This window comes from Anopheles darlingi, chromosome 3 (genome assembly GCF_943734745.1).
Source record: "Anopheles darlingi chromosome 3, idAnoDarlMG_H_01, whole genome shotgun sequence".
Taxonomy (NCBI): domain Eukaryota; kingdom Metazoa; phylum Arthropoda; class Insecta; order Diptera; family Culicidae; genus Anopheles; species Anopheles darlingi.
The window spans coordinates 65,103,584-65,130,953 of record NC_064875.1 but is presented as its reverse complement, the minus strand read 5'-3'; the positions used below and the strand labels follow the sequence as shown (position 1 = coordinate 65,130,953).

Genomic DNA, 27,370 nt, shown 5'->3' with positions numbered 1-27,370 from the left:
GACGGGATATGGAATGCAGCCGGCGGCTGGATTCGAATATAAATTCTGGGATATTTGAAAATCGTCATCGAGAAACCCGCTGTTTGCACGTTCGCTGCGTAAACTTAGAACTTCCGCAAGTGGAAAAGCAAAAATATTGCAAAAGCCCATGATCGCGTGATCGCTAATAAATCCATATGGATTGAGGGCAAGCGAAAAGGTAAGCAATTCACTTTCTGCAACAACAGCAACTGCATGCTTCTTGGATTGATTTCCGTATTAATTTTACGCTCAAGGGGTTCGCCCCCTCAATGGCATCATTAATTTATTCCAAAACGTGGAATAACTGTGAGCGTGGCTCGTGGCATCGGTGAGGTGTCCGTTAGATTCGCACGGGGCCCAATAAAATGCCACAGACGAGTCCCGCTGCAAAATGCATTTTAGTGGAGATTTTCTCGCCCATAGCGGTGTTCCAAACGGTTTTTCGACCATGGACCGGTGGAGGCCCACATCTCTGCTGTTGGTGCTGATCCGGCTATGATATCACCGGGCGCGTCATGCTCTCGCGCTGAGCTGCAGCTCTCGTTCTTACTCATGGGTGCAAATGGATGGATACGGGGTTTCGGTTGCGTACGGCCGCCGCAACCATCACCACCACCACCGCCCCCACACCCCCGGCACGTAGTCTACGGATGCGAAAAGCTGGACCGTGAATGAGGAGGAGGAAGATGTTAGAAAATGGACAGCCGCAACCGCTCGACACGACGGTTTCTCTTTTTGGAGAAAGCACTCGCACACGCACACGCACACACTCACACGCACGCACGCACTCTTCGGCGGTATTTACTTTTGTTTTTGCATTCCAAAATTGATGTCACTAAAGCGCACGTTTTGTCACAGAATCCCCGCACCCCCACCGCACGACCGTGTTTTTTGCCCTGCACACATTTGGCGGGCACCAGGACACACCAGCAATTGAAGGCTTACCGCGCGCGCGTTTTTCCGTGGATTGGAACCGTGCTTTTCCACCCAACAACCTGCTGACACCGAGAAAAACGGAGATTCACCGGAAATTAATTTTCAATAATTGCGGACAGCAGCAGCAGATTTTACCGGCATAAGAGAACAACAAGAAAAGCAACAACAAGATCGAACGAATACGCACGCGTTTCGGCTGAGGTGCCTCTAATATACCTGCCCTAAACAATTCGTGTAGTTACACGCGCGTTGTTGACACACGCCTTAAGCACTGCTCGAATGCGCTCAAGCGCTCGAAATCGCACACCACTTCCCTACAAACCACGATTCCTATGCTGAGTGTAGGAGAGAGCGAGACTTCCGATGAAACAGCGCTATACGAGCTCCAGATCGAGCAGTTTTGTGTATGAGCGCGAAAGAAACGGCTGATGAGATGGCAATACTTTTGGTCGAACAAAAATTTTTATTAATAATTATGTACAATAATTGATAGTTATACAGTGCAATAAATAATATTTTATTTTTCTATCATTTTTTTATCATCGACAAAACAAGATACGCAACTTAAGTTAATTAACTTTCTAACCGCGGTAGATTTTTGCATAATAACGTGGTCCAGAACATGAAACGCGTTTTCTATGACATGAAATATTACCCTAAGTTAACGTTAAGTAACGGCACATGCAAAAGAATTGCTTTGTAATAAATTTATTACCACTTGTAGCTTGTAGACTCGTTTAGCAGAAACATCGACCTTTCAGTTAATTTGTATCTCCCTGATTCTAAACGATTCCTATCTATGCAGTGGTGCTATTTCTGAGATTTGCATTAAACACATAAACGGAGCAACGGGAAGCACAACTATCGGCCACGTGTCTGGCTGCCGTTACAGTACACTGATGTTGGAGAGATTTTTCGCTAAAACAATGTTTTGCACATCGTTGAACACGGTTCGCACATTCTGCGTATCGGTAGCGATGGTAAAGTGGAAATAACAGCTTCGTTTCCGTCCGATTAGGTGCGATGTTCTTCGCGGAGGCTCATTTGTAATGTCCTGCGTAATGTAGCGAACAAACATTAGCTGTGCAATTAAGATTTGTTTGGCTTTACGCCGGCCTACGGCCAAGCCACTTACCACCATCTTCGAGCGTATGAAGGATCGCGTACGTGCCAGCTCGTCGTACAGCTGATCCTTATCAGCGAATGCCACGTAATCGTCATACTCGGGAAAGTACGTTCTAATCGATTTTCCCGCCAGCAACTTCTGCTCGAGAACGTCTTGCTTGTTGAGGAACACGATCACGCCGGTTTCGGCCAAAAACCGATTGTGCCACACACCACGGAACAGCTCGAAACCTTCGGTCAGTCGATTCTGCTTCGGATCTTCGCGTAACGTTTGATCGAAGCCACCGCACGAGATGAGGAACAGCACGGCGTGCACACCCTCGAAGGCCTGCATCCACTTGCTCCGGTGGTGCCGTTGGCCACCGACATCGAACATTCGAAACTCCTGGAAGCCTCCACCGACCGACGCCGGCATGCGTACGTTGAAACGCGTCTCCTGGATACCGGTCGTCGTTTTCCGACAGTTCAGTATGTCCCCGTTCGAGGGTATGTAGCCGGGCATTGAGATCTTTTCTACACGATCCAAAAAGCTGAAAACACAAGGAAGGGTAAGCATATCGGGATTTTACGATCCACAAGGACACTACTTACTACTTGGCACTATCGTTGAGCTGGAACTCATTGGCCCGTTTGTAGCACCGTCTAATGCCCGAATCCGCCCAGAGCAACCGTACGCACTGGACGTACTCCACCGAGAGCGTCCAAGGTGGCTGCCGGCCCAGTCTTAGGATGTACTCCGCACATCGTTGATTGGTGGCCGAATCAAACTCGAGATCGAGAAGGATCGCTTCACGTACTAACTCGTAGATCGACTCGTGGATGTTCTCGTAGAGATCCGCCAGCTTCTCCAACCGCTCACTGTTCATAGGGAAAAATGGAATCCCATGTATTAGTCACGATTACCAAGGACACATACCCTGTGTACTTCGTTGTATACTCACTCGAAGCTGTAGCTATTCTGAACGTGCAGAATGCGCATCTGCTTGATGATGGTGGTTTTGCCCGATTCGCCTGCACCGAGCAGCAGTATCTTCACCGGATCACGGATCGAGGGACATCGCTGGACGATCTCCTTCGAGGATTGCTTCTTGCGAGTCTGCAGTTCATGCGAGGGCCGACGGAAGCAGTCGATCAGCAGCATGTCGTCGTCGGTCGTCGATCCGGTTGACTGTCACAGCACCGAATGGCCGGACTCGTGCCGAAAGTGTCTATTAAAAATAGCAATGCACGCGAGAGTGACAGAGAAACCTGTGAGTTTTTAATGTAATTAACTTCTGGTCAGTCTCAGGACGTCGCAGACAAAGTGTGTGTACTGTGCAGCCGATTGGAGCCCCGATTGGTTATCATTCGCTCCCGTATCAGTGTCTGATGATCTTGGCCAAAATGATTCTGTGGTCGTGGCAGCACGGCGGTCTATGGTCTGCAGACCGAACAAAACCGATGACCAGTGTCCAGTGGAACGTGAACTTGGGATTTTTACATTTCCTGAGTTGCGATCGGGCTACCACGGTTGTTGGGACCATGTCAGCTTAACATATCTCTGTGCCGGTCGATGGGGAGATGCAGTTTTGAAGATGCCGAAAACTTGATATCGGCTATCGTACCGGAAGGACACGTGATCGCGAACACGCGCAAGGGCAAATGATATTTAGATCGAACAAAGGATGACGCATTCTCTCTGGCATTTCAGAGCACAATCGCTGCAACAATTTAAATGTTCCAGATAAGATTGTAAGATGTAATGTAGATGTTTCGTAAGGTCACCAAGATTCTAGAATCCTTGCAATCAGTAAACCAAAACTACACACCAATTAAGTTGATATTACTCCTGCTCCGATGTTCTAACATATGTTAATGCCCACGATAATATGGCTACTAAATTGTGCAATGTGCTTGGCAAACGATGGTATCAACAAGCACAGTACTTTCTCCACGAGATAATGCCCCCGTAGGGTATATCCCGCGGGTGCGTGAAACTTCATTACGCTGATTGCTGACGGTCGGGCTTTATCAGCACGCAAAACACAACGAACATTGCGCTATCGACCATTAACAAGTGTTTGCCGGCAGGCAATAAGCGCATACCCGGAATGATAATGAAGGGCTGAAAAGAAGTGGTAGGGACAATGTCTGGAAAACCGGTGTTTTCCGTGTCCTGAAGTGGCCAATCTAGTGATCCCGTTGGTCGCCTGCCCCGGGTCTACTTTTAGCCCGCGTGCGAATACAGCGCAATCGTCATTAGGCAAAACAATATTTGCCTTATATCACTCCATCATCATTATCGTCATCACTCGTGTCTACCATCGTAGACCCGCGACCAGGACACACATGGCCAGCATTGACTCATCATTGACAAGCTCCAAACAGTTTCATTCATGCTGGGAAACGATTGCTCTTGAAAACACTTGCCGGAAATGAGCTCTAAAACAGGCCGCTAAGGCGTGCAGCTGGAAGAACATTTATGAGGATCCGCGTTTTGTGATGATGATGCCAACCGTTGACGTCATTTAATGAGGAACTAGTTACCCGATACGGTGATGTCGGGACATGACAAGACATTGAGTACAACTGTTAAGCTGAAAGGCTTTCACGTGTGGGTCAACAAGTATTCTTGCACAAGTCGGTGCCGGTGGGGGAAGCACTGTCGTTCAGTGATTAAAAAGAGCTTTACCCATAAACCAGAACCAGGATGGATTGATGGACAGATGGGGGCTCGTCGACTCATTCGGTGAATTACGGTGACTGCACGCTGCAGCCGTTGCGGTGAAGCATCGGAGGATTAGAAAGGCTTGGCGCGGGCGTACTACGGTATTTATCAATTCTCTAGAAGCTTCAATGAGTGTTGCGCACATGCTGCTCTTCAAGGACAAATGTGGACACGAAAAACGAATGCGAAATCGAGTAGGCGATTCAGCCCGTGGCTGAATTTAAATAGAATATTACCCCAAATTAATGTGCGGGTATAACTTACCTTCTAAAAGGATCTAAACAATTTCCGAAGAAGGATCTCCGAATATCGTTTCACGGTATTTGTACGCCGACTTATAACGAAAGTGAAACACTTCGTGACGAGGTGGGGAGTTTGTTGAAGAGTTAGTTTTCACTTAACAACTCGATACGACCGACCTGCTCCGTGTGTGCACGCACGTATCGAATGCACTTATCAAACCAGTGCACTTATCACATTCAGATCATCTTAACAATTTCTTCCTGTTTTGAGGTCACCAATGAGTTGTTAGTCCTTCTTGGCTCTCGTATCTCGAATTTACTTGTTTTTCGAACCGAACTATAGTTATATCCACACGCTCTGGCTTACGGTTCTCGATCGTAACTCCAAAGAACAATCACTCTGTTGTTTGTTGCGCACACCTTTTTCCTAGCCACGTTATGATGCCTCCGATGAGTTCCGCTTTCGAATTGCAACTGCCACGAATGGGGTACCGTGCCACACTCTTCTACTATACACACTCAAAATGGTTGGAGGTGGCAGCGGCGTAGACAACCTACTTGAAGGGCCCCGCAGCTGGTGCTGCAGCACCAAGCACACAAGCATACTCTTCGTTAAAAAGCGACGGCAAGGGGCATCATTATCAGCCCCAACAGATCGGACCGTTCCATCGGTGATAGTAATGGAGAAAAAGAAGGTCGATATGAGGCCGCCATGGACAGCAAACAAACGCACACACATACAATACGTTGGGATGGTCCATCATCATCCGGGAAGAGGCACCCCACCGTGTCGTGTGGTATCACCAGGAGCGCACAAAAAGGAGGGACAATTATCGAACGGGGAGTTTTTTGGGAAGATTATTGTTTACGTTCCATTATCTGCAGCCGCCTCCCCTCTTTGAACCCCACTCTCTCACTCGATCGGGTTTATGATGGTGAAAGTGTCCAAGGGACACCGTAATGCGGTTGGCGGGTGCCACTGATAGCACGATCGATGGTGGGTGTAGCGCTAATCCAATTATTACTTAAGTTTGCTGATAACGAAACTGCCACTTGAAGTACGCAACCCGCATCGTACGTGCTCTTTTCGGGTGGAGAGAAAATTCCCCGCGAACTTTGGTCAGCTCCAACCCAAGGTCCTAACACTCATAGCTGACCTGTTGTAACCGTGTGATTAATAGACCGCCGTCTATCGTATTGATGATGGTTACTCGCTACATCGCTTCCTGCTCACTATGACTATGGGAAGAACGAAAGGAATCACGTTCTTCCGTCGTGTCCAAAAACTATGCATTCCGTATCCTATGAACCAGTTATGAGGAGAGAAGAAAACATTGACAAACCTCTTACATTGCTATCGCTTAAATTGCCGTAATTGACTCAAGTATCGATTGTTTAAAGTTTATACAATCCTCTTTCTCGCGCTAACGGCGGCTCACGATCGTAGTGTGCGTATTCGATGCATATTCGCGACGCGTAGTAACGTAGTTAACTCACCTGGTGCAGGGGTACTGAGATCACGCACGAGACGATGGCGTGCGTTTCGGATTAGTCCGCAGATACGAGGTTTCATAACAGATCAGTGAACCGGGCCGTTTGTATGTGTGTTTTGGTATACTTAATATTTAAGATTAGTTTCAGGAAATAATCTGCAACTGAAACGAGTCTCGCGAAACACTCGATGAAAATCGGATCAGCCAGCAAACGCAATCGCCGGCTACTATGATGATAATCGATTTACATGGAATTCCATCACTTATCTAGCTAATGACAGCGGTTACCGGTCACAGGAGGTGATTACATCGTACCGTGTGGCTCGCAACTAGTACATCCGATCCTCCAGTCACCCGGGATTTCCCATCAACAACACCGACCACCACCATGGAACAGATTCACTTGAGTAGCGACCATTTCAGCTGTTCTTTGGCCGATTGTAACACCTGCAAGAAGGCACGCCCATTAGAATAATAATGAATCTCACGGCAGGTCTGGTGCTCGTTTAGGTATCACTTTCATCGATCACAGTGCAGATGCAAACGGGTGCATATGGCGGTGCGCTTCGGCTTCACAACTCGTTCACCAAAACAAGCCATGAATGGCATTAGTTACCTGGGCAACTGTCTGTTCGCCGATCGGAATGTCGTCGTTTCGTAGATCCACGCGTTTCACCACGGACGATGGATCCGCATCCAAGATGATGCTGCAATGAGGAGGCACATAAAAGATAAAAATCGGTTCGCAGGGGCAACCGGAATCGAATAACTCACCCGCCGTCACAAATTTCGTCAAACGCTAGCATCACGATGTCCAGGTTCTCCATCAGGCTGCGCTTCTCGACGTTCTTCTTCAGTATCATGCTTACGGTGTCGTAAAGGCAGTTCAGCACGGACAGCAGTATCAGCTCATTCTCCTGCGTGCTGCCCATCACGTAGAAGTACAGATCCACGTTGCTTTTGCACACGCACGTCAACCCGTCCAGCATGATGATCTCCGTGTCCTGGCGGTACGTTTTCTCCGACAGATTCTTCTCGTACGCCCGCTGCTCCTTGACCGTGGGGAAGATGGTTTTGTCGTAGTATTTGGCCAGCACCCGCTCACCGGTTATGTCCAGGATACACATTCCTTTAACGGTGTACAGGGTAGGTTCCTGGAGAAGGCAACAGAACAAAGCCACCGGTTCAGCGATGTTCGACAGGGGCCAGGCCGCGGCAATGCTTACCAATAACGAGTCCATGGTTGCGCGGCTATTGTGAACGTGCTGGTAATACTGATTTATCGAAAAACCGGCGCAAAATCAGGCAAAATATTGAACAGAAATTCCAAAAATCCGATTTCGTGAAACGTTTTGACGTGGACAAAACAAACCGACGAAACGTCAACACCGGGACCCGTGTCCCGTGTTTACGACCCATCGTTCGACAGTCGACGAAACTTTTTATCTTTTCATCGAGAAATTTGAAACGGCGGTTTTGTACCAGCATGCGAAAATTTTGCACGAATAATTTATCCAGCTCTTTGCACAGGTGTGAAATATGTTTAAAAATAGTTTAAATAATTTATTACACACATTAATTACGCCGAACTATCTCAGAAAAGGAGCCCCGAGACGGCTGCACTCCGATCACGCTGATCTCCGGTAACTTGGACTTTTTGGCAAGAGCAGCAAACTTGGATTTTTGGAAATCGTCATATGAAGGAGCATTCGATGGGGTATGATGATATGCGCGATCGAGCGCGTTGACCAACTGCTTCAACTCTTCATTACAGCCACCCCGATTGCGCGGTAGAGTCAATCGTGGCTGCTGGTGCACATCCGGGCCCACCAATGGCGTGTTCTGTGGCACCAACTGCCCTCGCGGATCCGACAACTGTTGGTAGGAAGCTGCCGCACGGCTCGTAGCCGGTACGGCGTACGGTACAATATCCGTATCTTCCTCGGTGCTTTCGTATGAATGCTTGTCTGGCAGCTTGGCCGGTGTAATTAGGGGCCTGTGCAACTTACAGGGACACATCGGAGGATAAATGTAAGGGTAAACCGTCCCATGACCATCATGGCCCCTATACGGCGGTCGAGATGGCTTAGGTGTAGTGTGCTTCTCCGGTTTGGGACATGTTGAAACAACCGCCGCCGGTAATGCGTTTGGTTGTTTCCCGTTTTTGCGTTCAAACTTTGGCACAGGCCGATAATCGTACAGCTCGTCCGATTCCATCGAGCCCGCGGACATCACCTCAAAATCGACGTACTCAACGGACACCGGCTTCGGTGGAGGCCGGCTCGGGCAGTCACACTTCTTGATGCAGGCACCATCGTGGCGCACATATCCCGGTTTACAAATGCAACTCGTTTCCGGTATGCAGATCTCCGGAACGGCCACCTTGCTGCAGTCCTTCTCACACGTCGACACACACAGTGGCCGGCACTGGCTAAGCTGTTCGTGTCTACCGCAGGTTATTGTTGGAGTTGCCGGTGGTGGAGGAGGTGATGTCGTCGTTGTCACACAGGGTTTCACCTGAGGCACAGGACGGAAGGACTGATGGAAACGTAGACCAGTGCCTAGATGAAACGTTTGGAAGGAAAGGTTCGAGTTAAAGACGATCTATCCATGCAACGAGCGACGTGAATACTTACAATCACTGCCTTCCGCGCCAGGGCACATGTGCCGCGGAATACAGACGTTCTCGTGTCGCACAAATCCCCGTTGGCAGACACAGGTTGGTATCGGTTGACTGTATTCCGGGTTGCGTCGGCAGATCGCATGTGAACAATCGTCCTCGCAGGTCGGCTCACAGCATGGCTTGTCGGGCTTCAGTATCTCGTACGGTGAGCACTCGGTATCTGTAGTTGCAGTTAGTGCTATGATTAGCCCAACGACTCGCTCTTGCTCTTGCCGTACTTACCAGATCCGGAGGATTCACATTGTGGATAGGTGGCGCACTGTACACTGATCAGCACTACGGTATACCAGCAGACAATCGTCGCGAGCAAGTGGCGTTGCCTGTACCGTCGCATGATGCCGATGGATCCTGTGTTTCGCGCTCAAGATGACACCATGCCCAGTGCCCGCGGTTGCTGCTCGTTGGGCTATAGCCCGGCCAGCAGTGAGATCGCTTCGCTTTATAGGTGTTTTACGCTGCGATAGATAAGCGCGCGGGCCGGCACGTTTTGCGTGCCATACGCGCACGCGCTCACCTTTCTTTTGCCTGCGCCGAAAACCGCATCACCATGCTACTACCACCGTAGCTGGATGATAGCCAAAGTGGCAAGGTTGCACGAGACCCTCTTGGGTTGATAAGTTCGAACCAGCTTCGGTCAGGAATGGGGCCCCGTCGACATTGCCTATTTTTTGGGGTAGCTATAGCTCAAGCTGGGCTGAGCAGTACGGTCGGGTCTACTACAAGATAACGTGTATGCTGTTGGAACATAAACATCCGTCCCAGCTGTTTCGCTGTGTACTGTCGACGGCACAAAACACTGGAGTCGAAAAAAGCAACTGGAAGGAGATATATCTTTGGATAGTTTATGTGAATAAAAAATATTTGAACAAGAAACAGATAGATTATAAGGAGAAGTTTGTTGAATGTGAAGAAATTCATAGGCATAAAGCTACCAATATGTGTTTTGTAAATCGTTGCTGGGTTAAGCTGAACACTACATGCTTGTGAACGATGCACAGCTGAAGGAATTCTCAGGTATCTGAAAATGTTTAGCATTACTACAGTAATTGAGTTGATATGGTTTGTCTTTCGAAGGAGGATGCAGTGGAAGAATGTGCAAATCAGTCAAGCTAAGGGAATTACGTGAAGCTTAGATATGCATTATTGACCCTAGAACTGTGTTTGTAAAGTCCTAATAAACGACCAAGCAATAGAATGAATTAACTTTTATAATACTGTGCAGCAGAACTGTAGTAGACGACTCTGTTATGGAGATATGGAGAAGCATCAAAGAAACTTCAGTAAGTGATTAAAGGCGCCACCGTAAGCATCATGATTATCATGGATCTGCACAAATGAAAAAGTACAAAAATGGCTGTAGGAGTACAAAATTTTTCTCATCACACTAGACTCCTGTGATCACGAGCAAGCCATCACTAGAAGAACCTACGGAAAGCAATTTTTCCGATCCGAGAACCGCTTCCAAACCCATGTAAACAATTATTGGTACATCGATTAGCTAGTTTGCAATGCGCTTTGGCGTTTTTATTATCAATTGGCCACTCGTCCTGTTACATTGTTGGAGTATTGTTCCGGGTCGACCTCGCGGATTCTAAACGGCGTACACGTACTGGTGCTGGCAGGCAGCGGTCTTCGGAACCACCAGCTGATAGCGGGACACGCTGCGAGGGCAGGATGCCTGCGTGATGCAGTGTCCATTGTAACGCACGTATCCGGGCAGACAGGCGCAAGTTGGTTCGGGCACCAGCAGCAGCGGGCAGTTAACCGCCGAGCAGTCGTTGTCGCACGTCGGTTCACAGCAGGGACGCGCCAGGACCAGATGCTCACAGGCACAGCATTTCTCTGAAAAGAAGCAATAAAAAAGAGTGCAGACACAACATTAGCAACGGGCCACACGTACGATCCATCGCGATCCGGCCAGTGGAACGAACGTTCTCACTTGGTTCAGGTGTGGTTTTGGGCGGTGGCGCAGGAGTCGTGGTGGTTGGTTCCGGTTTGGGATGACACGGTTCCGGTTTGGGATGGCACGGTTCCGGTTTGGGATGGCACGGTTCCGGTTTGGGATGGCACGGTTCCGGTTTCGGCTTGTAGTGTTCCGGCTTTTCATAGCACGGTTCCGGTTTCGGCTTGTAGTGTTCCGGCTTTTCATAGCATGGTTCTGGCTTTGGCTTGTAGTGTTCCGGCTTTTCATAGCATGGTTCTGGCTTTGGCTTGTAGTGTTCCGGCTTTTCATAGCATGGTTCTGGCTTGTGCTTGTATGTTTCAGGTTTGTGATGGTACGGTTCCGGCTTTTCGTAACATGGTTCGGGCTTCTTGTGCTTTGGCTCTGGCTTCTCGTAGGTACGGTAAGTTGGTTTATGGCAACCGCACGGCAGCACCTCTTCCGACTCGTAGCTGTCGTCTTCGTACGTGATGGGTGTCTTTCCACAGGGGCACCGTTCCGGTTCCTGTTTGCGGTAGTACGGCCGTTCACCATGCTCGTAAGACTCCGATTCGCACCTTGGCGGACAGTGCGACTTTGGCACACATTTGCCGTGCAGGCGCACGAATCCCTTCAAGCAGACGCAGGTCGGTTTGTACACTACGTTGGTACAACTGTATTTATCCTTATCGCACTCGTAGTCGCACGTATCCTCACACGCTGGCGGCGATGGCACTATTACCTCGTGCTCGCCACATTCATTGGCTAAAGGAGAATGGGACACGATATAAAAAAAAGTTCAATATTGATCCGTGCAGTCTCGTCCTTCGTACTCCGCGTCTCTACTAACTGTGGTCGTCTCGCCTTCCGGCTTCCGCCCCAGCAGCGATGATCAGCACGATCGCCAACGGTGCGGCGATGTACAGCTTCATGGTTTCTCTTTGCTTTCTTCCTACGTTACCGGCTGGCCAATGCAAAGCCGAATGATACTATCCTGCCAGTTCCGCCCGTGTTTTATACCACCAACCCGTCCCGATACACACTGTCCCCGCCCCACCCACACTGCCAACAACACCTACTCCTCAGGTGAACACGATAGCACCATACCCCACATCCAAGCAAGCTGCCATCGTTTTATTTCCATTCCAGCACGATCCCGGTATAAATGGTGTTTGAAGCAATCCCAGCAATCATAGCCTTTCGATGACACACAAAAAACAGGGGCTCGCAACCAGCCCCGCACGATACCACGCACATTCAAAGCGTGCCATGCCAAAGGCCGCTTCCTGTCCCGTTCGATCGTGCGTGGCGTGGGCACTGAAAGCCGGCCACTACCAAACACGCGCTGGGCAGTGGCCTATCTTCCAAGGGGGAACGTTCCGCAGCGTGCGCCCTTGCGCGGAATGCACCGTTTGCGGGAGGTACAACATGATTAGGCTGGGGAAGTTTTTTGGGCAAAAAACCGATTCCCTCGTCGCCAGGCTTCCAGTACACTCGGCGCTCCCAGCGTCGCTGATAGCAGGGATATAACAATAAGTACAAAACGTGCCTCCCATGGAGACAAATAGGAGATGCTCCGGGTAACTGTACAATGTGTTCTCTCTGTGGCACCTACTACAAGACTGATGTATGTTCTCTTCCTTCACCTGTAACACCACTCTCTTGGTGTTACAACAAACATCATTAACAACGAGCTGACCAAGCTCTTGAGATTAATGGTCCAGATGCTAGTCGTTCGGACGTGAGATGAAGTACATTATTATTTTTGCTTATCTGTGTATTGTATTCAGTAGTCTTATCCTACAAGAGGCTAGTAGTCCTTCTTCGTCCGTGGTCCTGCGTTGTCGTGTTGTGAGTCTGGGTACAATTTCTATACGCTTTTACAGGCCAACTGGAAGCTGAATAACTGCCCGTAGTTGCCCGTACGTTTAACTACTCAAAACATTTCTTTGCGATAGTTCATAGTAAAGCGTCTGTAGGATATGCAGCATCGTTATGTGATATCTCGTCAAACAGAGCATCTCACGTGATCTTCTTCATCTGTTCAAAGGTATGTTCTCTGGATCGCATTAGTTATCATCATCATCAGCTTTCTCACTCTGTGATAAAGAGGCGGTAAGGAATAACCTATTATTACTGATCATAAGAGAATCAGTCTTCAACAGTTATTAGTTCGCAGTAATTCTTAAGATTCCATTGTTAATTAACTAAAAAGTAGAAAATATTTTCAACGTAGCACTCTTGCGAAGAGGGGCAGAAGATTTTCCAACCAACCGCGATCGATCACCAGAGACTAATCGATCGATCGATCGGCCGTACCATTAGTCAGCGGAAAACTTTCGATAAAAAGAGCAATCCTGTTGTGAAGGGATGGATACTGAATTCCAAAAAATCATTTTAATTTTTTACTGAAGTTATTTTCCATTTATTTTTGGGCCATTTTACGGTCACTGTCGATGGTCCGCTTTTCGTCTAGCACACAGCATCTTCCGGCAGATACGAAGGATAGTGGTCCTCGTTACATTCCGCTGGTACAGCAGAGATTATCGCTGGATGGTGACCGTGCTGGATCGTGTTTCCGGAACATCGAGCGCACACCGTACCGACGGGCGCGTATAATTGATATCTCGATACACTTCTTGGGCAAGCCGCCGGTTCGATGCAGTGTCCTTGGTGTCGAACAAGTCCGGGCTGGCAGGCGCAGGTAGGTTGCGATGCGACAAGCACCACTGGGCAGGAGGATACGCTGGAGCAATCATTCTCGCAGGTCGGCTCACAGCAAGGTGCCACTACGACTAACCGTTCGCAGGCCGAGCATTGTTCTGAAACGATTATTGAAAGTAGCAACCGTTGAGTAAATAGAAATAGTGCGAATACTATTGAGACATTACTTGGTGGTGCTGGTGGTGGCGGCGGTGGCTTAGTGGTTGGTGGTAGATACAGTTTAGTCGTGGGCTTACAAGGCACTGGTGTCGTCGGTTTACATGGAGGCACCGTTACATTTTGGCACGGTTTCGGTTGCTTGGTCTTTAGGATCCGACGAAGTAGGATTGTCCGGCAAGGTGGATATTGCTTTGGTTTGCTGCACGGTGGCTTCGGCTTCGGCTGGCACAGTAACTTCGTGATCCTAGGGGCACGATGAACTTTTATTTCACAAGGTTCTTGTGGGTGTTCTGACGGCGGACATTGCTGCTTCAGTATACACGCTCCTTTGTGCCGTACGTATCCTTCCAGGCAGACGCACGTTGGATCGTAGATGAGAAACTGGTTACGAGGCGGCGTTTGCGAACAATCCTGGACGCAGGTTGGTTCACAGTACGGTTTCGAATGGTGTAGCGTCTCGAACGGGGGACAAGAATCTAAGAAATGGCACTCGAGCCGTCAAAAAAAGCGAATTTCCTTCCATGCGCCAGCATTTACCATATTTTACCGCAAGCGGTGGACTCGCCGCGAATGTAGATCCCCCAAGGATCAGCACGATCCCTAGCGCCACTCTGATCCGCATCGTAATCATTGTAGCTAGCCGGTTGGCCAACAAAAACGGGACCTCAGAAACCTTCAGCGACAAGCCTTCGTAACCAGCAGTTCCCTCCGATGCACTTCAATGTTACAACTTTTTCGATTTCATTCACAATTTATACGTCCCTGTCCATAGAAACCAGGGGCAGCGTCGGTGGTGTGCCACCGCAACGCGATACGCAACCGCGATTAAAGCGTGCTAGAAGCGCACCAGCTATTTATGCTAACCAGCACGATCTCCACTGTTGGCCATGTTGCGGTGGATCGTGACGTTGATCCAGAAGAAAGCCCTTGCACCAAATCTTCTGCTCGATAGTCCTGGAATGTTTGAAAGCATTTCTTGGACCAACTCTCGCCGCTGCTGCATGTTCAAAGTCCTATTCAAGGTTATCTTTACATTTGATACGGCACAACAAACGGTCGCGTACAACACTCGTAGGCGATGTTGAATTGTTGCACGTTCTACTTCTGCTTCAACGAGGGTGATATTGTGTTTATCAGTTCGGTTGTCATTCATAACAATGAGCCAGTGGTGTAGCACGGTTCTACAGATTTTCCTTTTTTGGAAACCGAAGCCATAACGCAGTTTGGTCAACAGCACAATTTTCAACATTGCATTCCCGCATCCATTAGCATCAGGCCAATAATAATCATCAGAACAACAGATCTAAGGTTCATCATTCCATTTATTCTTTCCATTCCGTTAGCTTGATTTCCCACGTCCATTTTTCCTCCAAGGATTACGATGACTTTATTAAGAAATAGTTTAGTTACTCTCTACTACTGCTACTCTTGCCTGCCGCTATACACTACTCACTTTACATTAGAAAACAAAAAACGGATATCATCAGTAACGGAATTGTAACAGGGCAAACGGGGACAGATTACTGTTGCACCTTCGAGGCTCGCGCGTTTTGCATCTTCAACTTTCTCCGCATCCACAACGACAACAGGTTCTTCTGACGGGCTGTCTCGGTACATCTCATCACGGTAGGCATCCGCTAGTTCCGGTTGGTTGTGGCTAAGTAGAGAGGTTCAAGTCAACCGGATAAAGCACGTGTTGGTATAGAGCATCGAGACAAAAAGGGAAGAAGGTCAGCTCCGATCGGCTCTATATACTAAGGCGCAATGTGGTGTATTGATGATGTCCTTGTATCTATATCTATATGTATATATTTTGTATATATATCTGTATATACTTCTTAGAACTGCACTTCTTCGACCTTCTCGTTGGTCGAGAGAAGGGCGAGAACTATACCGCACTTCAATTGGATTCCGTTTCGTTTAAGGAAGCACACTTTCCATCCACTTTCTACAACTACTACTACTACCACCACAATGCTACAAAAATTCCACCGATTTCCACTTCGTTTGTCTATCGTAATCCTGCCCTATATTCGCCCAGGAAATACGAAAACAGGCTTATCTGCGTATACTTCGGCTCGCACTTCTTTTCTAAATCGTCTAACATTGATTATGCGCGTAATGCCTGCTTATCGATAACGCTGTTTGTATACACTTGTCGTCTACGGTTTTTTTTTCGGTCTCATGCCGACTGGCAAGGGACTCCTAACATGCGCTGCTGTTGGGGAAGGGTACAATTACTAGCGGTATGTGCCATCAAGAGCAGCAAAAACCCGTCTCTCCAGTTCCGGCTTACTGTTACAGGCACATTTTAATGTTTACAACAATGGAAAGGCATGCGGATGATGGCGCGGAATCGAACGGGATGTGGTTCGGTTTTTGCTGACCTTCATCGTTACAGGGTTTTGTATAAAAAATGCATGCGATACACTACTCGGTACAAATATTACAAAAAATCTACTGCCTCTTCCTTCCTAGCTGCTTCCTAGTATTCCAAGAATCGTTGCGCATAATGACGCACGACACTTACAGCACCTGACGCATGCGTCGAATAAGAGGATAAAACCTCCGCCGCGGAAGAACGGCCTAGTGCCCTTTTTCCATTCATGATGCCTTCCAGTTTTCATGATAAACTATGTCCTATTCCTTGTTATGTGTTTGTCGGACTGCCCCTCGGTTTTGCTTTCCATCTCATAAACAAACTAAGCACCACACCAGAAAATGGAACCCTTGGGTAAGCACTATCTCTCGTTGTGATAACTTCCTGATTACAGCGATATTTTTGCTTTTCTGTGCTTTCGTTTTGCGTTCTGTTCCGGTGTTTCGGTACAATATTATAGATAGTAAATACGCATAGATATTAATATTAATTAAAAACAGATAACAAAAAAGAAATTAAATTAAAACCAACGAACGTTACACCATCGCGTAAGCGGTGTAGCCGTCTCTCTTCGTCGGCTATCAACTGCTGTTTCGATTGATTGTAGTTTCCTCCTTTCTTGATAAATAGCGATACGTATAGCATCTTCACTCTGGAGGGGATGTGTAGAGCGTGCCGGTAGCTAAACCCACATTAGACGATCAAGAAGCAACGCTACAACAACGGAACTATACGGCCATCGCACATTACGTATTGTTACAAGGAATTTGGGTTGCATTTATGCAAGCGAACAAACAAAAGAAAATTATTTGTTTACACCATTACCGACAACTTGCTTTAAACGCACATTTTCGCACGCACATTTTCGCACGCACATTCGATTTAGAAATGGGATTAGAATTTCGACTTTTGAAACCAAACAAGGATTAAATCAAAATCCACGCATCTACGGTGATTGTATCGATTTTGCTGCTGACGATCGCTTCACGCCTGAGGACAACGCCAGCTGTAGGAGTAGTGTGACACAGAGTAATCCAGCTTCAGTTCACCAGCTACACACGGGGAGTGTGTCTAGATCTTCATCAGCTCGACGTAGTTCGCTGGCAGCATTCCGGTCAGGCCGGTGCGTTCAACGCGTCCCGTCATCCAACCGGCATCGATCGAATTAACCTCGATGATCAGATCACCCTCGCTGAACCCAACCTCGTCACTGTCCTGGGCCTCGTAGTCGTACAGTGCTCGGTACACGCGCTACAAAGAAAAAGGAGAGAAAACCAAAAACTACCATTAGAATGGGAATCAAATTTCTCAAATGTAGTTATTAGCGCTAGAATAAGAACCAGCCTACGGCTAGGTAGTTGTTGACTCGTCCGTCGATAGTATGGCATTTCCCTAAAACGTGACCAACTGCCATTTAATGATAAGTTGCTTTAACAGCGAAAACCCTCAGCGATTTAGACTATTTGTCAGGCTGCTCGTCGTACGTAACATACCAACAACCCCGGTGGTGATGGTGGTAGCTATCGAAATTGCGGTGGGGACTCCCCAAAGAGTAATGATAACAGCCGTGCAGAACTAAAGCGACGTGCTTCTAAAGCAAAAGCACCACAAATTGTAAGAAAGAAAATGGTTCTATTCTATGCGCCGCTAGAACACCATGCTGTAGACAGCATTATCCAGCTTAATCGTCCTCATTGTTTGCTATAAAATGGTACGTGCATCCGCTAGTGACGGTCACTGCTGTACAGCTGGCAGTGCTGATTGGAGGGTTGTGAGGTAAAGGTAGAAGAAAGAGCATTCGGCGAGATGAAAGTGTACCGTTCCTTCGGGAGCAGCAGCATTGGACGGGTCGTGCTGCCCCTGCTTCTGCTGCAACTGGGGTTCGATCGCGCTCTCGGCGCTTCCCGATCATCAGGACCGCACTACAAGACACTGCCACTGACCGGTGGTTACGGTAAGTACGGGGGATTCCGGACTGGTTAGCGGAACTGCTGCGACTTTTTTTTTGTAAACATCCAATCAACTTCTTCCCGAACAGAACTAGTTTGTCGGAAGCACGAGATCCTGCAGTGTACAGTACCGTGCTGTGAGCCAACGTGTGACAACGATTGCTCGAAGGCCTCCTGTCCGGTCGAGATCGTCCGCCGGAAAACGTGTGTCTGTGCACCCGGCTACGTAAGACATAGGGGCAAATGCATTCACCGATCGAAATGCCCACGGAAGCCACCGACGCCATGCGAATGTGGACCGAACGAGGAGCTACTACCATCGCCACCGAACTGTGAACCGACCTGTACCAACGATTGCTCCAGCAGCGTCTACCATACGCGCTACATCGATCAACCGACGTGCGTTTGCAGGAAGGGCTACCGTCGCCACAAAGGCAAGTGTATTCGCGTCGATCAGTGCCCTACGTGTGGACCGTACGCCACCCTAAGATCGCATGCGCCCTGCTGCGAACCAACGTGTGCTAACGATTGTAGCAATGTGATCTGCATCTCGGAGAGATACGGTGAACCGGCCTGCGTCTGTCAGGAGGGGTATGTCAAACATAACGCAACCTGCATACGGAAGGAAATGTGCCCGAAGGTCAAGCCAGCATATATACCCGAGACCGTCACCGAATCCCCGAAAATCATCTATTGCAGCCATTGCAAGAGGCCTCATGTTGCAGCATCGAAGACGAATGCCTATTCGGATCATTATGAGCCGTGCGAAACACCACACTCGGCTAGTTGCAATTGCCGCAAGTGCCGCCCGTGTCTGTATACGATAGAACACAAACCTACTGTACCGACGACCACACCTACTGTACCGACAACCCCCAAACCTACCGTTCCACCTCCTGTTGCACCTTATTTAATACCCTCCTCCTTTAATACAGGGTGTGGTTGTGGGAAAAGTCCATGTCCTCATGTCGCACAGCCTGCCCTTCCGATAGGGTGTGGATGCGGTAGAATCCCTTGTCCCCATGTTGCTAAGCCGGCATTACCAACAGGTTGTGGATGCGGTAGAGTCCCTTGTCCCCATATCGCACAGCCGGCACCACCAACAGGTTGTGGATGCGGTAAAAGTCCATGTCCCCATTCCGTAGAAACCAAGCATCCGGTACAGCACTCTCCTGTCCCATCTGTCGCATCGGCGCAGAAAGATCAACCCTACTACTCTATCCCGGCACTGAAGCAATGCTCTTATAGCATTGTTAACCAACAGAAACCCGTAGTCTATTATCCTACTCCTGGGCTTGGAAATCCGATCCGTTATACTCCTGCACCGTGTGAGAAACATACAGTAAAGCCGCACTACCTAGAAGCGACGTACAACCAACCAAAGGACCCCTACATCATAGCTCCACACCAACTACCCTCTCTTCATACTGTCACCACACCAGCACCAACAAGCGTTACTGTAGCAAATACTCAATCACCTCAATACGAACATCCGTACTATCACCCTAGCGATCAACTTGTGAACGTGCCTTACCAATTCGTCCCACAGCAGTGTCAGTCTACCTTGGACGAAGTGCACAAAGATCAGGCCTACATAGAATTGCCGGTTACCACAAGCCAAACTCCCGAACCGATCGATGTGCCTTACATAAGATACCCATCGCCACCATGCTTCCCCTATCAACTGTAAACCCTTCTCGCAAAAGGGGCAAACGAACGGGTACCATCAACTTCATCATACGAGTATAATAAAATTTAATTTATTTTGCAGCTTACAAAACGTTCCGTCCTTCTGTTATATCATCGTTTATGGTCCCAAGCATTTTTATTTATACAAGGTTCTTCAAGAATCAAACAAAGCGGTGCTGACCATCTAGTAATAACTTACCACTTTGCCCATCGATTTGGCGGACGCATTCGAAGCAGGAGCGGCATACTGCTGCGGTGGCTGGATGTACTGTGGTTGCTGTTGTTGTTGTTGCGATTGTCGGTGTTGCTGTTGCTGCTGCTGTTGTTGATACAGCTGTTGTTGCTGCTGTTGTTGCTGGTACAGTGCGGCGGCCTGCGCATTCTCAGCAACCGAACCATAGTAGCCATTTACCGGATCAATATCATTCACCGAACCAATTCGTCGATTATTGTTCGATGCCACTAAAATGAAGCAAACGTAAATAATTAGAATGCATGTCGTAGAAGAGAAAAATAGAAAACATCTTTCTGTATTGCTGACGAAAGTAGCCGAAGGTTTGAAGCAAAGCGCAATTAGATTAAGACTAATGCACTCCCATTATCATTAGGAACATGCGACCCCGTTTCTCAATGGTGCTCAACCTACCACATAAATTGCAATTTACAGCACTGCATTTCCGCAAAAAAAATCCAATATGCTTATTTAAATGGCCGCGAAAATGAGATTCTACCACCTCGTAGGAGCACACGCGCGCATTAAGCAACACACTCCAGCGCAATGGTTGCATAAACGTACATCCAATCATCATTCATCATCGTCTACGGTGTTGAGAAAAGTTCGCCATGGTCGCCGTCGTCGCCGTCGTGGCTGTTACCATTCTTTGGCCACTTTCCTATCGATGCACAAATCTTACACCCGACCGTGTTAAGAGAAAGAAGCGGATATTGTTTGCGAAAGGCGATTTTCTTTGCCGTTTTTTCAAATGAAATCTCACTCTTTGCCGCTAGGGAGAGAGTGCGCAGAAAGAGTTGTTCTACGCGCAAAAATGTGGACACAACTAGAAAGAGCCGCAGAGTAAGAGTCCAGGGCTGCATGAAAAAGGCATCCATCGCATGAGCCGACCTCCCGGTGCCCTGTACCAGTGTTTCGTGACAGTAGTAGTTCCCACGACACACACACGGGCGATACGGCGAATGATGATGCGCGGCAAATAAGAGCTGCAAGAGCTCCACTAAAGGCACGTCGACGACGAGCGGCAAAAGAGTCCGAGAGACCGAAACGAAAGAAAGTCGAACGGTATATCGGAGCGATAAGATAAGCGATCGCGAGACCGCTACATGTGCTTTGAAAGATCGTTTACGATTGCAAAACACATACAAATTACGTACGCACAATGCACAAACGGGTCCCTCCGGGAATCTGGGGAGGATGTGCAAAAACATAAATAAATAAAAAAGAAACAAAAACGATACCGCTGCCGTAGCACCACACAAGACAGTCCATCTTTGACGGAATGAAACAGTATAAACGACAGAACAACTTCAACAAAAAAAGCCTGTGAAAGTCCAGTCCCTTACAAAACAGCACATTCCATTACTGTCGCCATTCGTGCGGTGCATTAATAAGATAGTGCGCTGCTGCTGCTGCTGGTGGTTGTTTTGTGAGCGATCGAATCTCGGCCAAAAACATTCCGGCGCAAGTTGTGTGCTGGAGGGGGATGATGGAATATGTGATCTTCGAAACATGCCAACAGCGGAACCCAAGGCGAGGCCGAAACCGTGTGCAAACAAGCGAATACATAGTAGTGGGCCCCAGATAACCGCACCTCGACATTTTGCAAAACAATTTCTAATCTATTAATTATTCTGAAAGAAAAAGGATATAAAATCTAACCATAATGAAGCAGCAAAACACCGAATCTTACATCATCTCCTAGAACGTGTAAATACAGCACAACATGATACCGGATGCTGACCCGAGGCTAAATCAAGCGTACATTGAACACAAATTGTTTGTTTCACTACTCGGCCCAAAACATTTCCACACAAGACAAGGAAAGCGAAGGTCGCACCGCACAGGTGCACCTCTTTGGTTTGATGATGATAAGAGGGGGGTACCAACAAGCGATACCACACTCTGCGTGAAAATGATTCGTTGCTTATGCGCTTTCTACATTGTTTACATTCTTTGTACTTACTGCTGCCGGAGCTGTAGATCAGTGTGGCGCTCTGGCGATTCGGTTGTGGCATGTTCCGCGGTCCATCGGTCAGCGGATCGTAGTCAGCAATTTTACCAATGTTGCCACCAGCAGCAGCAGCAGCGACACTACCATTGCCAACATTGCCATTGTTGTATTGGTACAGCTGTTGCTGCTGATGCTGAGCATGCAACGCCGCGGCAGTTGCGGCTCCGTACTGGTTACCACCACCACCAGCATTGTTGGCACTGTACCGCTGAGCCTGCTGCTGAGCGTACGGATCTATCGATGCCGCCACTGACTGCTGGTGCTGGTGATGCTGCTGCTGCTGCTGATGATGGTGATGGTTGTTGCTTTGTGCATGATGCTGCTGCTGGTGATGGTGTGATGGGTAGCTGCCTGCAGCTGATCCATTGGCACGATCGTTCAATCCCCCACCTCCACCGCCACCACCAGCTTGCTGCTGATGGTGGTGATGCAGATGCTGTTGCTGTTGCTGCTGCTGCTGACTGTGATGATAAAGATGGTTGTTGTTGTTGCCATTGTTGTTCACCTGATTGGCGGCCGGGTTCGGCCGGGCATAGTTTTCGTACGGATCGTAATACTTTTGTGTGGCCGCTCCTCCGCCACCACCCCCCGAGGGAGTTTGCGAGTTCTGTAGCACCGAATGGCGCACCAGCTCAGCACTTCCGCCATTGTTGCTGGCATGGTGATGGTACCCAGGAGCTGCTGCAGGATAACCAGCCTGCTGTTGCTGATGGTAGGCACCGGATGACTTATTGTTGTTGATACCAGCGTGCTGCTGATACTGCTGCTGCTGTTGTTGTTGTAGTGATGCATGATAGTTGTTGGCCTGATTGTGTTTGGTAATGTTGGCGGTCGAGATGATTTGCGCCTGCTGCGAGGTGGCATTGGTTGGGCCACCAACGGATAGCCCCGCTGCACCATTATTATTCCCTAGCTGTTGATGGTGATGCTGCGGACTGGAACCAGCCGATGATGTTGCAGCTGCCGGTGCAACAACTGGCGGTGGCGGTGGTGGCTGATAGTGTGGCAATGATTCAGCGGCCAGCTGCTCGGAAAAGTACTCCGATTCGAGCTCGTTGTTATCTAGCGTGTGTGTTGTAGGCGTGCGGTATAATTGTGTATGCCGGGCAAACCACATTCGCGTACATTTAACGTCAATGTTGCGGTGTTGATCACATGATTTTATTGTGTCGCGTGACGCCATTTGGTGGTGCGTTTTGTGTAGATGATGACAATGATGAGCGAGCGAGCGAGCGAGCGTGTGTACGAGAGCGGTATAGCAACGTGGTCGGTTGAGAGATAGCGAGTTGAATGGGGGAGGATATCCAAGCGTCCATACAAGCATAACAGGATGACGTAAACACGGGCACACAATGTTAAGGAAGTACACACAAGTAACACGTGATAATGGTGCGGCGACAGCGATGAAAATAGAAGCGAAAAAAAAAGAAAATACAGCAATTAGATAAGGGAGAGAAAAAAACTAGATAACGAATACACACAGATAGCCATGATCAACAATAGGTACATCTTTCGAGCCGAAACCAATAGATACATCTTGGATACTGGACATTACATCGAGAGATCACACGAGGAACGTCAGCTTTCTGCTAGTAAGCTGCTAACGTCTAATGATCATTCTAACGGTACTCTCATTCTATCGCGGGCCAACTCAACCAAAAGTATGATTTAAGATTCTCTCAATGACCTCTTCTCCATGGGTGTGTGTGTGTGTGTGTGTATACGTGCGTGCGAAGGTGTTTATGATCCCCGGGCTCAGAACCATCTTAAGGTCGAAGCCTTTCGGTTCGACTTCTTCACGGCGATCGTTAGCCGTCGATGCGTGCACTTTGGTGTGAACATTTTGGTCATTTTCCCAGACCCGTGGGAAAAAGTGCCACCATTCGTCGTGCCATTTCGACTCGAGAGCACGGAAGGAGGAATGGTTCTCTCCCTGTGCCTGGCCCTTCCCCGAAAAACGACACCAATAAGCGGCTTTGACCTTTCTTGTTCGCGAGGTGGGCATAGGCGGATAGAGGCAGTGGGGTTTATAATAATTTATGGAATAAATTAAAAACAATTACCGAAAAAGACCGAAACGATGGTGCTAGAGTGGTGTGTTGTGGGAGAAGAACAACCATTCGTAAGGTGTAGAAGAGAAGGTGGTTCGCGTATGGACCTCCCTAGGACCAATGTGTCCGGGTAAAACGGTGCGGGCAAACAGTTCATTTCCTGGTCGCTGGCTAATGACGAGGAGTCGCCAGTCATCGCAGAGCACCCTGGCACGTTGTGCAAAGAGCAACGCTTGTCGTTCATCAGCGGGGGTCAAGAACGATGCAGGTTCCAAAAACAAGCAATTAGCCAAAGCCCAGAACAGGCCCAGACCTTGAGAGTTCGCATCCAATAAAACTCGAGCTCGATGAGATGAAAGACCGGTGGTTTTACAGACAGACAACGACGTCTCGCAACACCCAACTGATTGCTGCTCTCGCCAATTTTTACCAATTTGCGCGGTGACTATCCCCCCCGGCCAGCCTCGGTTCCAAACCGACGAGTACCATCATTTTACAACCGACACACAGCCGAACACAGCCTGCCTGCCGATTGCACCGCTCTGCAGTGAGCAATAAAGCTGCGCTCGACCAGACACATCATAAACTGCGATGCGATCAGAAGTGCTCTGCTGCTGCTAGGCATTACCTGCTGCTGCATACGGGTGTGCTACAACAGCGGACAGCGTTTTGCCGCCCAAAAGTTAGCGCGCTACATGACCACACAGAACTAGGAAGGGAAAGAGCAATAACTTCCGCAAAGTTCGAAACCAACACCCTGGCTGTGTGTTTGTCCCCTCACTTTTTGACTTACACATTTGGTTCGGAACAATTGTACCAGCCTTCGACGTCGGAAAGGGTGCCCCGAACGGTCCGTCCTCCTTCTCTAGGGGTTGTCTTCTTCGACAATCACACGACGGCTATCCATAAACCGACGCGAGTGCAAAGGCAGTGAACCGCAACACGATGCACCCGGGGTGAGTGAGTTTTGCAGACACAAAACGACAAAAGTTTTGTTGGTATGCTGGTGGTAAGCGAAAGGAAGAAGTTGAGGAACAGCAGTGCTGTCAATGCTGGTCGGGTTGATACAAGAAAGCAAGAACCCCTCGATCTATACACGGAGGGGTCATGTCTCTGGAAGAGTACCTCAAGTCGATTTGGTTCAAAAACGTGACAAGACAGGGTGTGTTTCTGAGTGCGAGATCCAAGCAGCCCAGTTCCTCATTCCCTCAACAATACACTACTGTCCTTTTGATGTGGCGGCATTAGTTTGTAAAAAAAAAATCGTCCGTCGTGCAGACCAGCAAACGCGATCAAAGTCGCCTTTCACTCCGGATCATCATGATGATCATGAAACCACGATCCAACTCACAAACTCACTGGTGTTTCTTCTATTGGTATGTGGTAAGCTCGCCAATGAATTAGTGACGGTGTTACAGCTAGCTGCTTGAGAGACACACCACTGACCACAGTTGCTGGCTTCCGCTTCGCAGCGAGGAACACATGTTTTTCGGCTACACTTTATTGCGAAAGGGCTGACTGACTAACTGGTAATTGCCACGGACATTGGACGCTACACATTAACATGAAATATGCCGGAAATACATCAACCACGCGATGCAACCAAGTCGCGTCGTCCATCAAAGGGGGGCAAGGCAGGAACGTTTGTTGACCGCCCGGAACCCGAAATTACATAAACACCACTAGAGCGCGGCTCGGTGCTGTGTTTCCGAGCGATCGTAAAGGTAGAGAATTGGAACGTTGCAGTAAACCACCAGTTTATCTAAAAACCAAAACACCATATCAAAGCGGAGGAAGGAAAATTTCAATCTTACCCATTCTGTCACCACCACCATTGAAATTCATCTGGAGAAAAGTCATTTTTCGTCGAAAATGGTACCAAAAAACCCATCGATCGACACACGAACACACACGCACACAAACATTGGGGATACACGAATACACGTAGCAGCACCTTAAGATATCGTGAGGCGTCTCTCCCTCGATCTCCAGCACCAAAAACAAGGCAACAGAATCAACAGCAACACAGACTCTCTTCAGGCTGCTGGTGTTGTGCTCCAATTCTCCAATATGCCCTCTCTCTTCCCGCCTTCCTGTCTCTCTATCACCCCCATCTTGTCCCCCGTTTTGGTGGGGCTATACTCACCCTTGCTGTCGATGATCTCGGTGCACTCGCGCTGGCGCTCCATGGCCGCCTTCTTCTGTAGATCGCCATGGTACGCGACGTTCGAGATGTTTTTCGTGTTTTGCTTGATTCGCAACGTTTCCGGATCATCGGCGACCTTTACAGCATTCCGAAACCCGTCGCGTGTGGGATGAGGATTACATGAAAGAGAGAGAGAGACAATAGTGGAAATGGAAATGAACAAAACGGATATCAAAGTGAAACAGCAACAACCGCACACAAGGTAAGGGAGTGTAACAACAACAAGCAACGCCGGATCCGGATTAATTAGGGTACGAAATCGGTGAGCGAACGCGAAGATCGAGAGTGATCATCGCAGGTAAGTGATGCTTCGGTAGAGTAATTAAGGAGAAAGAGTGAGAGACGCATATCCGATAAGCCAAGCGGCTCAGTGGCGTCCCCGAAATATCATACAGAACAAACACACAATTGCGCGCGCAGGGGCCCGGGGGGTTGTGTACACTGAGGTTGAGGCCGAGAAAGTCAAGTAAAAGTCGATCCCCGGGTGCCGGATGGCGGGCAATTGTTTCTACTGCCGTCGATGATTAGACACAGTGTAGGTGTGTGTGTGTGTGTGTGTGTGTGTGTGTGTGTGTGTGTTTCATTGTTTGAGAAGATGATCACAAGTCGCTCTCCGCTTATCAGTGGGTGCCGGAAGTGAAAGTAATTATCGCGCCATTGATTCATTTCACCCGGTTTCCATTTTTTTTTGTTGGTTTTTGCTCACCGAACCTGCTCTCGAACGAAAGACTTGCGACTGGGTTGTGCCACATACAGCAAGTGACGAACCCGTTTCCGCACCAATCGTCGGTTCGTTCTAAGCGATTCAGTTGATGCTTGTGTTCAGCCACCGCGCAGT

General features: G+C 48.5%; 6 protein-coding genes across 11 annotated transcripts in view; all 6 read right to left on the bottom strand.

The window, feature by feature from the left end:
* The window catches only part of LOC125955313 (elongation of very long chain fatty acids protein 6), a 30,201-nt gene extending 29,102 nt beyond the window's left edge, over positions 1-1,099 (bottom strand). Inside the window, exon 1 of one of the 2 annotated variants that reach the window (XM_049686427.1) lies at positions 967-1,099. The gene's annotated coding sequence lies outside the window, so the exon portion shown is untranslated. The remainder of the gene's footprint in view (positions 1-966) is intronic. The other variant, XM_049686430.1, reaches the window with a different exon arrangement.
* Positions 1,100-1,466: 367 nt separating this feature from the next.
* On the bottom strand, positions 1,467-5,506 carry LOC125955305 (guanine nucleotide-binding protein G(f) subunit alpha). Its single transcript, XM_049686408.1, has 5 exons — positions 5,054-5,506; positions 3,024-3,290; positions 2,674-2,940; positions 2,093-2,612; positions 1,467-2,011 (listed from the first exon to the last, which is right to left on the bottom strand). The coding sequence occupies exons 2-5, from the start codon at positions 3,221-3,223 to the stop codon at positions 1,844-1,846; spliced, it is 1,155 nt and encodes a 384-aa protein (XP_049542365.1). The 5' UTR covers positions 3,224-3,290; positions 5,054-5,506; the 3' UTR covers positions 1,467-1,843.
* Positions 5,507-6,532: 1,026 nt separating this feature from the next.
* Positions 6,533-7,887, bottom strand: LOC125955325 (coatomer subunit zeta-1). The gene is made up of 4 exons (XM_049686445.1): positions 7,751-7,887; positions 7,299-7,678; positions 7,141-7,231; positions 6,533-6,971 (listed from the first exon to the last, which is right to left on the bottom strand). Exons 1-4 carry the CDS (start codon positions 7,763-7,765, stop codon positions 6,924-6,926), a joined length of 534 nt encoding a protein of 177 aa, XP_049542402.1. The 5' UTR covers positions 7,766-7,887; the 3' UTR covers positions 6,533-6,923.
* A 2,911-nt stretch (positions 7,888-10,798) lies between these two features.
* LOC125955707 (uncharacterized) lies at positions 10,799-12,060 on the bottom strand. Its single transcript, XM_049686850.1, has 3 exons — positions 11,979-12,060; positions 11,147-11,893; positions 10,799-11,049 (listed from the first exon to the last, which is right to left on the bottom strand). Exons 1-3 carry the CDS (start codon positions 12,058-12,060, stop codon positions 10,799-10,801), a joined length of 1,080 nt encoding a protein of 359 aa, XP_049542807.1.
* A 1,540-nt stretch (positions 12,061-13,600) lies between these two features.
* On the bottom strand, positions 13,601-14,900 carry LOC125955706 (keratin-associated protein 16-1-like). Its single transcript, XM_049686849.1, has 3 exons — positions 14,876-14,900; positions 14,020-14,487; positions 13,601-13,950 (listed from the first exon to the last, which is right to left on the bottom strand). The coding sequence occupies exons 1-3, from the start codon at positions 14,898-14,900 to the stop codon at positions 13,601-13,603; spliced, it is 843 nt and encodes a 280-aa protein (XP_049542806.1).
* A 415-nt stretch (positions 14,901-15,315) lies between these two features.
* The window catches only part of LOC125955281 (LIM and SH3 domain protein Lasp), a 41,967-nt gene continuing 29,912 nt past the window's right edge, over positions 15,316-27,370 (bottom strand). For 4 of the 5 annotated variants that reach the window (XM_049686376.1, XM_049686374.1, XM_049686375.1 and 1 more), the window contains 4 exons: positions 26,473-26,608; positions 22,228-23,337; positions 20,229-20,491; positions 15,316-17,642 (listed from right to left, as the gene is read on the bottom strand). In XM_049686376.1, coding sequence (XP_049542333.1) covers positions 17,463-17,642; positions 20,229-20,491; positions 22,228-23,337; positions 26,473-26,608 — 1,689 coding nt within the window. In that variant the 3' untranslated portion in view covers positions 15,316-17,462. The remainder of the gene's footprint in view (positions 17,643-20,228; positions 20,492-22,227; positions 23,338-26,472; positions 26,609-27,370) is intronic. The other variant, XM_049686378.1, reaches the window with a different exon arrangement.